Below are 10,494 nucleotides of genomic sequence, written 5' to 3' on the forward strand. Positions count from 1 at the left end.
ATATTTGGTTAAAAAGAACACAATGGTGCTCTAGGAGGAGATTCAGGTGATAAGGTGGGGGGGGGGACCGGGGTACCTTGGTTGATTATTGACTAATGGTTACACAACCCAAAAAAACATTATGACTTCACAAAGTGGCCAAAATCTGATCAGCTCATTTTCCGACAGGTTTTTATATAAATGGATCAGGATAAAAAGAGAGACAATCCTTTTTCCTGAAACGTTCAGAATCTCTTTACACAGAGGGGACACATGTTTATGTATAAAAGACATGCAAGAGTGGATTTTGCACAACAGGGGACCTTTAATGCTGAGGGGGTCATGTTTTCTCAGCAGTTTCAACTCGGTTCATGCAGGTTGAAGTGTCGGGTGGTGGTGACGTTTGTCCGCCTGCTGGAGGAGATGTGGCTGGGAAGGAGCTCCAGCTGTGCGCCTGTGGAAGCCAGGTCAGTGCTGTGCTCAATCCTCCCCCAGTTCAACAACTACTCTCAGCAGGACGCCCAGGAACTGCTGCTCTTCCTCCTCAACGCACTCCACGACGACCTCAATAAGGTGCAGCACCATCTATCACTCAGAGGTATCTCTCTGTGGTGAATCATTACACCATCAGAAAGAGTAAATGTGTATTTGTGTGAACTTACTTTGTTTCAAAGCACAAGATGCGCTCCTCAAAACGACCAAGACAAGACCAGAAGAGGAACTGTTTCCCTGCGGTGGGGGGGTCCACCATCGTGTCACATCTGTTCGAGGGCCAGCTGGCCTACATGACCCTCTGCATGCACTGCGACCACCAGACACACAGCACTCAGACCTTCACTGTGCTGTCACTGCCTCTCCCAACAGACATCAATAAGTGCTCCATTCAGGTACATTTTACACCTTCTAACACCTGCTACCATGGAAACATCAACATGACTCATGGACAGATTACTGTACAGGCTAAGGGTCCCTGGGCCAGATCCTCTGTTTAAATGTAGGCTACTGGTAACATTTATTTTTAGGAAGCCACAAAGACACAAAATCACCACGAGATGCTAAACAAGCAAAAACAGATTCAAAAAGACCACAAAGAAAATCAAAACTTCAACAAAACTATACAAAGCTCCACACACAACAACCAAAAACCGACAGAATACGACTACTGATATTATTACCGACTAATATAACCACTACAGAAATAAAAACAAGGGATGCAAAATGACCGAAGATTTCTCTTTGGATCTGTGGCCTTTGTGGAGCCCTGTACCTCAATACTGTAGGTGCCCATATCCCTCTGTAGCCTATGTATAGCACGTTTTAGATAAAGTTGTCTCATTGCTCTCTCACTTCTGTCACCATGTTGCAGGACTGCCTGTCTCTGTTCTTCGAGCAGACCGTCCTGACCGGGGGGGAGCAGATGTTGTGTTCCATGTGTGGGCTGAGGAGAGAAACGACAGTCCTCACTTGTTTAGACAAACCTCCAGAGATCCTCATGTTGCACCTGAAACGGTGGGTAGTCACATTACGTTATCTGTTAAAGGTAAAACTTTAACACTAAACAGCAAGGGCATGTGTTTAAGTGTCAAAGGAATGAGTGTTTTGTTAATCAAATGTATCTTTATCTCCTCCAGGTTTGGTTGTAAGGGGAAGAACCAGATGAAACTGAAGACTAATGTCGAGTTCTCCTCGATGCTCGACCTCTCCCCGTTTCTGTCCAGCTCAGTACAGAACAACTCATTTTCTTCATACCACCTTTATGCTGTTGTGGTCAGTAAACATACACACATTTATTATGAACTGTACTGCCTAAATGATATTTGAGTGTACACTTTATTACAAAAAAACGACTGATTCTTAAACTCTGGAAGGATTCAATAGAAGATTTCAAACTTTCTTTCTCATTGCAGATACAAAATAACTTGTTTAGATGATAAGACACTAAAATTGACTAAAACCTGTCACTATGTTATTATTAGTATTTCTGTCTTTATTTCTGTTTATGTATTATATACTTCTTTAATTTACATATGTTGACGGTAATGACTGCAGTTACTTCATATCTTAGTAACAATGTAATTAGTGTGTTGCTGAGTGATATTAAACTTTAAAACCACATTTTAAAAGGACGGTCTTGTTTTAATTGTTTGTATATGACCACATAAAACTGGCCACTGTGTACAGTACTTGCTAAATCATAAAATGATCAATTGTGGCTAAAGAATTTGAGATTTGATTCACTTTGTGTAAATAAACCTTTTCATCCTCTAGAACCACATAGGTCACCTGAACATGGGTCACTACACCGCTCTGTGCCACAACGCGCTGACTCGGACCTGGCACTGTTTTGATGACTCAGCAGTCAGAGAGGTCCAGGACAGCCTTGTTCAATCTCCCAATGCCTACATGCTGCTCTACAGCCGCAAGCCCTTCCAGAAGCCCAACATCCACGGACTCTGAGCCCAGCAGGCCACATGTGCTGTTTAATGGATACCCTGGTGTCTATCGTTTGTTAAAAGAAGTCCAGGGTAAATCAGTTAAGAAAGCATTCTTTAAAAGATATCTGCTCTTTATTTTCGCTGGCATAACCACAACGGCTCTTTGAATAAATATCCAATATTGTCTTGTGTGTAATAATAATGATATCCTGTCTAAATGTTTGTGTGTAATATTTCTACACCATATTGTCTTATATCCGTAGAAAGGAAGAGACTAGAGGATTAGCTGGAAGGTTTCATTAACCCCATAAGTATCGGACCTTTTTTTAAATGGCTCCATTGTAGCCGATATCTCCTGAAAAAGCCAATCAGACACAAACATTAATTTGAAGCAGTTTTAATAAATAGTCATATGAGTTGTTTGAGGTTAATATAATCGTTATATCAGAAACTAATTGTTTCCAGAGCATTAAGTAATAAAATCATCATGTACAAGTAAAAAGAAAACAGATAATGATCTCATGCTAGGCAATAAAACTTTACATAGGAAGTCAAATCCTGCCGCCTCAGGTCCTTCAGAGGAAACATCAGTTCGGTTTGGGTTTGTAATTCAGTCAGTCGGTCAGGTTGACGCTAACACACTCGCGTAAGTGATCAAGGTCATCTTCTCATGACTTCATATTCTCTCGGGTCAGTACTGAACACAGAAATAAAATGATATAAATCTAAATTAAAGCCTTCTGGAAACCAGCAGAACTGGTAAACGCCAAGAAGGATGCAAAGTAATCCCAGTAATGTTCCCTCTAAATAGCAGTTGTGTCTGAATATATGAATGTAAAGAGTTAAGTGTGTGAACAGAGAATTCTGCAGGTGGTTTATTCTGTCACTGCCCGGGAAGAGACGGACAAGCTCTCAGCATCAGCATCGTATGAAAGAGTGGAGTGTCAATGTCTGCTGTTAAACAAGGTGTTACACATGAACTTAAACCAATTGCATATTGTGTAAGTGCAACAATGTGGCTAATATGAACAAGCAACAATCTCAATCCTAGCTTAAGGAAGAATGCAAAAGCCAACACACACACGGACTCTTCCATCCCATGAAGACCATAGAGTGGGGCCAGTTGACCTCAAAATCATAAACACATATTTCTCCTCTTACCTGTAGTGCTGTTTATCAACACAGATTGTTTCAATGTGGGAGTTGCAGAGAGTTCAGAGATTTAGGCTGGAGAAAATGTCTGCTTCCTCTCAACTATAATAGCACTTGGTTGCTCGAACATCAATAATTCCATTTGAGAAAAAAGAAACAAAGCAATGTAGAGATCAGGGCCCAGTGACTATAGATAATCCACAGACATGATACGTGGCACTACAGGTGAGAGGGGAAACATACATCTTTGCTTTTGGGGTTGAATATCCCTTTAAACCCCTACACAGTGTGTCTCATATATGATGATACAATGAAGGCTGCTACTTTCAAGAAGGAAAAAAAAGATAATTTGGTCACTTAACAGATAAACACCTTGCCCTCCGGTATTTACATTTTGAATGTGCAACATCAGCATTGGTAAGTATGTACATGGCGTCTAACTGTTACTCGGCTGTAGACACAGAACCGATCTGTTCTGCGATACAGCCGTCCACACCGAGGGCAGAAAAGAATGAAGAGCATCTGAATCATCCGTCAGCCCTACACACACCCATCGAGAAGTAAAAGGAGCCTCAGTTAGTCACTAGATGATCAGTAATAAGAACAGACGGCATGTTTAACAGGTATAGGGTCCTCTAGAAGCTGAAGCATTGCACAGTGTGCCTACACCTTCCTCCCATCTGCGACCTTCTAATCGCCACTAGTGTGCACACACACGACTAATCGACCCACAGCCATGTGCGCCAGGCAGGTCCTCAGCTGTAAAAAGAACAAACAACCTCCAGGCTTTAGAGTCTGGTGTGGTGCTCTCTCTTTGTGTCCTACGGCTCCATCACAGGGTGGAGTAAAACAGGATGTAGGCTGCGGAGGACTTGACGGAGGGGGTGGAGATTTCCATCACCTCGTGGTCATCAAACTTGTACCAGCGCTGTTTGGGGCCGTTCTTACAGTAGGCCGTGTAATGGCCGCCGTCTAAACCCCCGTAGTGGTTCTGGGAGTGGAGAAAAAGAGGGTTAGGCTTTCGAAGCAGCTAGATAATTACTATAATGAATTGTAAACCGTTAAAAATGTTCACGATATTCTTAACTATCCCCATTTTCTAATGCACACACAGTCAATCTATAGTCAAAGCATTGCTATACTTATTTGTTATTGGTTTATTTTCCAACCGTTTATAGACTGAATCAAACAAAGGACAGTCAGCTTTATGAAACATAGATATACTGGAGATAGAATATATAAGTACACAGCAATAACAATAATGATACTTGTTAATGCATCTCTGAAGCTCCTTTTAAAAAGAGGACACATCATGGAAAACTAATATTTGCATAGACATTTGGGTATCTGGAGTGTACTTACAGAAACCCCATACAGGCTGTATCTCTTCAGGTTGGTTTTGGGTCCAATGACGTACTGGAACAGGTCCAGAGTTTCTAGAGGGAAATCTACAGACGTCTGGAGCTTCTGCTTCCATCTGCCCTCATAGGAGAATCTGCAGAAATTAAACCCATTAAAGAAAAAGAGTGTCAATTGTGGGAACAGTAAGAACATTTACAGAAATTACAAATCAAATCATATTTCCAAAAAAGTGAAAATCTGCATTTAGTTTGGAGCTAAAAGTTATGAATTCATCCATAGACAGTGACAAAGCCATTTAGTGTACATCATTGTAATGCAGACATCCCTACACACCGCTTTAGGTGCACCAGGACGATGGGCGGGACCTTCCAGATCTCCAGCTTCTTGGTGGAGTCTCTGTGGGCTTTGCAGTGTCGGCAGAACACCTTGTTGTTGTCCGTCAGCTTCTCTTCCTTGGAGAACAGCCTCAGACAATCCTGCCGAGAAGCAGCAAGCATATCAGTTGAAATATATAACAGAGAAATATATTTACATAGACACTCAGTAACATTATAAGCCTTCAAGATGTAGCAAGATGAAGGTTTATGTGTTTGTTAAGAGAAAGAAACACTGAACTCAACAGTACAGCATGTTATCTATATATCATATTCTAATTACGTGTATATAGTCTTGCACTATTTTTTATTTGTATTTTATTATTTAACTACGTTGCATCGCTGGAAGAGCTCGCGTCGTAAGATTTTAATTGCCATTTCTATCTAATCTTTACATGTGAAACCCTGCATACATTTGAACTTAAATGTGAACTCTGCTATCCCAACATTACATTTCATTTGGTTGAGTAGCTATGTGAAAATGTTGAAGCTCAAAACAAAACGTTGGTAGGTTGTTGTGTGACCGACCTGCAGGGAGCACTTGCTGGTGGAGGCCAGAGGCAGCGACAGGTACATGAAGGTTTCAAAGGTCCGTGACTTGCGGTGGCAGGTCAGACACTGCACGGTGGACTTGAACTGACCCTGGAACAGAGCCACGATGATGGACTCGTTCAGCAGCTTGTGTTTGCTCCAGGCCAGGTCGGCTGCTGCCTGATCATCCATATGGTCGTTATCCTCCTCTTTGTACCGCTTCCTGTTGTCCGCCTGACACCAGAGACAGAAAACATGTTGATACACAAAAGCAACTGCAGCTCAAGGTGTAAGCAAGCTGTCTTCACGACTCAGGAGAAGTTACATACTGCAGACTGAGTGTCTAAGTGAATTCAAGTCCTGATCTCTTTCAGTTCATTTGCATGCAGTTCAGCCAGGTCATTATGATAGGTAGGAAGATATGAGAGGCAGGTTAACGCTTGCTAATTAATAACTCATTAATTAGACAGACTTATAGCATTAGCCTAGAGATAAAAGGGGAGAGGGGACAGAGCCAACCAATGGCAGACGGGTCTGAACATCACACAAAGGGGATAAGATGGAGAGTGTGTCATGAGAAATGGACGTCATCAGCCGTTACAACCTCATCAAACACAATGGAAAGAGTGAATCTCAAAGCTGCCTTTCCTTCTCATCTCTGACTGCTTGTTGCCTTCCGTTGAAAGAAATTGAAAAACAATCATGTTTTGATGTCTAAAAATAGAAAAAGCATAATTATCAAGCTATGAAATTGTCTTTCCCTATTCATCTAGTCCTTTCCTCCATTCAAATGCACATGAAGCCGGTAACATCAGTCACTACAGGCAATGAGGCATGTCTTGGGTCTACATGCAGAGAGGTTTTGACAGAGCATCAGACCGAACAGATGCAGACACGCCACACTCACACTGCTGCAGGAGGACCAAGGACACACAGCTAGTCACTTACTTTCTAATTTGCCATCAAAATGAAACCAGGTGAAAAAAACAGAAGAAAAATGATAAAAGACTGCGTTTTGCATCGTTAACAGGCAGTAGCAGAAGACACAGTTAAAATAAATTAATGACTTATCATTTATTCACTCAATATGTAATCGAGGTTGAGCACATTAGATGTAAATGTTTCTCCAAGCGGTATTCGAAAGCTTTTAAATACTTTATTTATGTCACATTGATGGTTGTTATAAATGTTGCTTGAAGTGCGTGCGCTACCTTGTTGAGGTCCTCGTGGAGCCCGTCCATGAGGAACAGCAGCAGCTCCTGGGAGTCTTGCTGGTCATAGCAAGCAAACTGGTCATTGATCTTGCCTATGGTGACCTTAAAGTCCCGCGGGCTGATGCTCTTGTACAGACCGCTCCACAGCGCCTTCATGATCACTCCAAACTCCTCCGCCACCTCTCCCTTATGGCCGAGGATGTTGTACCTGGGAGAAACACAAAGCAGCGATGGACATCTTAAATATTTACTTCATTCATGTCTCTTTCTGGGAAGTAGTTATCAGAAAATACCTTTATTTGTCCCACAGTGGGGAAATGTACATTTGTTACAGCAGAAAAGAGCCAAAAACAGCTTAGTATTAAATAAGAAGCATGCACCATTTTCTTTAGTAAAGATACAAAATTAAACAATTTACAAAATACACATCTGTAACCATTTTGGAGATATAGCAGCCAGGTATATTTTGCAGTTATTACAGGCATATATTATTATTACGTTACATATCCAGAATCTGACCTGTTGATGTCCTCCAGGTAGTAATTGTTGTTGAAGTACTCGGCCATGGCAGGAGTGTTGCACAGACATTGCAGGATGGAGTTCATGTAGCATGTGTTGCCCATGTTGCGGAGGCCCGTCAGCGATGGACCCAGACCTCCAAAAGAAGGGTTGAGGTTGCGAATTTTTGCAGCTGACGGCCGTGCGATCTCCACTTTAGAATAGACTTTAGTGGCAGGCCTGCAGGACAGAGGAACACAATGAGAGAGCAGTTTCTGCAGAGATAAGGCTAAAGAGTTTACAATGTGCTGGACAGACAGCTCCTTCACTAACAGACTGCTCCAGATCCTCTGTCACAAGGATACAGGAAAACATAAGTCTATAGAACCACTCACCTCTGGCTGCTCCATAGCTTCTCTTTTGTTAACTGGACTTATAACATCTCACTGTACATTTATATTTAATTTAATATGCCATTCTTGCACACTAAATGTAAATGATATCCTACTTTTATATTGGGTTGGCTGTAATTTAGCTCTTGAATAGTGTTTATATTATTGTCTACATATTTTTATATTCACGGTCAACTTTTATATTTTCACTCTTTTAGTTCTGTTTTATCTCCTATTTTAAGATGTTCATATTGTATCATTTTATATTTTCTACTCTTTTTGTATTCCTAATTATGTGCAATACTTTGTTTTACATGCTGCTACATCGACAAAATCCCACTTTGGGATTAATAGATAATATCTTATCTTAATGTGTTATATCCAAAAAAACACATTATAATGATTGATTCAAAACGCTAGACACTCGGTCGCATTCACACCTAATAGTGCGCTTCTCTGGTGCGCACCAGACCACAGTTTGTTACATCGGTTTGCGTTCACACGGGCAAAACTCAAACGGACTATACATTTTAAACACAAGTCATGTGCACGGAAATGCTGTTCAACCATTGGTCAGACATTAAGGGGGTAAAAAACGCAAATTCCAGCTATTTCTACCGCAGCCTCCGCCATGGAGCATCGGCACTTTCGGCAGGTTATTTTCATGCAGTTGTTAATCTGGAGATCAATAGACTCTAGTGGCCCGCGCATATGATTATATAATCAGACAACGTCCGTTAAAAAACATTATAACGCATATAATGAGAGATGTAAGGAGGGCATTTCACCGACGACAGGTGGCTCTGACTTTTATGTATAGTTGACGGAGCATTTTTACTGTTACGACACTGTTCAACACTTATTACCGGCGGCGATATATTATAAAGACATCCACTTTCTTGTGACTCGTAAATACTATGCTTCCTAGGTTAATATATCGCCGCCGGTAATAAGTGTTGAACAGTGTCGTAACAGTAAAAANTCTCTGGTGTCGGAATGTCTCGCGATGTTAGTGAATTCTTAAAAAACAAAACACCATTTAAAGGTGGGGTAGGTAATTTTGGAGAAACCAGCTCGAGTGCGCTAGAATTTGAAAATAAACAACCGGAAAAAATCTGCCACTTCCTTACAGAGCCCCTCCTCCAACACACACGAACGCGCACATGACCAATGAGGGCACGAGATAAGTTTGTGCACAGATGGAAGGCTGACAGGCAGGTAGGCCATCCAGTTATTTTAGCCGGGCCGGCTCAGAAGATTGGTCGTGCTTTTTACAGTACTACAGCTTCCACAGATGACATGTTTTTATGGATTTGTTGTCAAAGCACTTCAGATATTCATTGCTATCGGGATGTTAAGAGCATTCCATGGAATATAACAAAAAGTTTATCTCGAGCCGGTTTCTCAAACTTACCTACCCCACCTTTAAGACACTAGTTAGACAGTTATTCTGCTTTATAAAAACAGTGATGTATGTAATTAAGTCACACAATTGTATGCCAACCTTTACTTCCCCCCTCACTATGAAACTCTTTCATTGTCATTTTTGTAGAGAACTTTAAAGTAAAGTCGGTTTGTGTTTTTGTTTCTGCAGAGGGAGCCCCTGACCCGAGCAAGAAGTGAGGAGATGGGAAGGAGTGTCCCAGGCCTTCCAATTGGTTGGATGAAGGTACCACATGTTTAAATCTGAAATGTGTTTACTCACTTGATAATTGAAGAATGAAAAAAGGTTAAAAACATATATATTTGAATTGATAAATAATGAAGACCTTATGTGTGCTTGTTTCTTTCATTTAAATGACCTATTTTCTTTCCATGTTCCTCCCTCCATTATTGGCTAGTTCCTGGACACGGTGACGGGGACCTACAGATACTACCATTCCCCGACCAACCGTGTCCACCTGTACCCGCCGGAGGTCACTGTTCCCCAGACCCCCCCCTCCACGCCGCCAACAGTTAAACAGAAACCCCCGCGGCCCGCTGAACCAGACTCCACCCAGGACCAGGACCGGGAGCAGTCTAAACTGAAACGCTCCTACTCCTCCCCCGATATCGCCCAGGACCTGAGAGACGAGGCCCAGAAGAAAACTGTCCCCCCGCCCGCTGATGTCACACCCACCATCAACAGAGAGACCAAGTAAGGCACTCGGATGTTTTCTGATATCACTATATAAATATGGATACTTTCTGTTTGTGCTTGACAAAACTATTATATGTCCCAAACAAATCGACCCATCTGTGGTTCAGGCTTGGGCCTAACCCAAGCCGTAACCATGGAAACAGCTTTATGCTCGAGCCTGATTTACAAACATCATCACCAAGAATCATGAGAACTGTACTGACACATGTTGGTATTCAAATACAAATTAAAACTTAAAACTGAGGTGTCAAAATGTTCAAATATAGACAAAAGCTAAATAAAAGAATGTAGACAATACAATATCTTGACATGCACTAATCAGTTACTGGGGTCAGCTCCTCAGCAATCCCAGCAACTGAAGTCTTAAGGTCGCATTCACACCTGCCTTGTATAGTCCGGTTGAATCGAACCCTGGTA

At 41.7% G+C, this 10,494-nt stretch overlaps 3 protein-coding genes across 3 annotated transcripts; 2 read left to right on the forward strand and 1 right to left on the reverse strand.

The window, feature by feature from the left end:
• The first annotated feature begins 321 nt into the window (after positions 1–321).
• LOC104956759 (putative ubiquitin carboxyl-terminal hydrolase 50) lies at positions 322–2,613 on the forward strand. Its single transcript, XM_010784289.1, has 5 exons — positions 322–552; positions 654–866; positions 1,346–1,488; positions 1,611–1,746; positions 2,248–2,613. Exons 1-5 carry the CDS (start codon positions 322–324, stop codon positions 2,434–2,436), a joined length of 912 nt encoding a protein of 303 aa, XP_010782591.1. The 3' UTR covers positions 2,437–2,613.
• A 182-nt stretch (positions 2,614–2,795) lies between these two features.
• On the reverse strand, positions 2,796–7,955 carry LOC104956760 (ubiquitin carboxyl-terminal hydrolase 8). The gene is made up of 8 exons (XM_010784290.1): positions 7,941–7,955; positions 7,879–7,895; positions 7,567–7,785; positions 7,045–7,255; positions 5,831–6,067; positions 5,262–5,404; positions 4,929–5,061; positions 2,796–4,557 (listed from the first exon to the last, which is right to left on the reverse strand). The coding sequence occupies exons 1-8, from the start codon at positions 7,953–7,955 to the stop codon at positions 4,399–4,401; spliced, it is 1,134 nt and encodes a 377-aa protein (XP_010782592.1). The 3' UTR covers positions 2,796–4,398.
• A 1,575-nt stretch (positions 7,956–9,530) lies between these two features.
• Positions 9,531–10,080, forward strand: LOC104956757 (ubiquitin carboxyl-terminal hydrolase 8-like). Its single transcript, XM_010784287.1, has 2 exons — positions 9,531–9,606; positions 9,779–10,080. The coding sequence occupies exons 1-2, from the start codon at positions 9,565–9,567 to the stop codon at positions 10,076–10,078; spliced, it is 342 nt and encodes a 113-aa protein (XP_010782589.1). The 5' UTR covers positions 9,531–9,564; the 3' UTR covers positions 10,079–10,080.
• Positions 10,081–10,494: the final 414 nt, after the last annotated feature.

Source organism: Notothenia coriiceps, unplaced genomic scaffold (assembly GCF_000735185.1).
Source record: "Notothenia coriiceps isolate Sejong01 unplaced genomic scaffold, NC01 NC01_scaffold00026319, whole genome shotgun sequence".
Taxonomy (NCBI): Eukaryota; Metazoa; Chordata; class Actinopteri; order Perciformes; family Nototheniidae; genus Notothenia; species Notothenia coriiceps.

Bases quoted from the DNA above. Each gene is read 5' to 3' on its own strand.
- LOC104956759 (XM_010784289.1), top strand. From the start codon at position 322: ATGTTTTCTCAGCAGTTTCAACTCGGTTCATGCAGGTTGAAGTGTCGG. The intron at 867-1,345 runs GTACATTTTACA...ACCATGTTGCAG, and splicing joins TCAATAAGTGCTCCATTCAG to GACTGCCTGTCTCTGTTCTT. The intron at 1,747-2,247 runs GTCAGTAAACAT...TTCATCCTCTAG, and splicing joins ACCACCTTTATGCTGTTGTG to AACCACATAGGTCACCTGAA.
- LOC104956760 (XM_010784290.1), bottom strand. The intron at 7,256-7,566 runs GTCAGATTCTGG...TGTTTCTCCCAG, and splicing joins TACCTGGAGGACATCAACAG to GTACAACATCCTCGGCCATA. The intron at 6,068-7,044 runs GTAGCGCACGCA...CTCTGGTGTCAG, and splicing joins TCCACGAGGACCTCAACAAG to GCGGACAACAGGAAGCGGTA.
- LOC104956757 (XM_010784287.1), top strand. From the start codon at position 9,565: ATGGGAAGGAGTGTCCCAGGCCTTCCAATTGGTTGGATGAAG. The intron at 9,607-9,778 runs GTACCACATGTT...ATTATTGGCTAG, and splicing joins TTCCAATTGGTTGGATGAAG to TTCCTGGACACGGTGACGGG.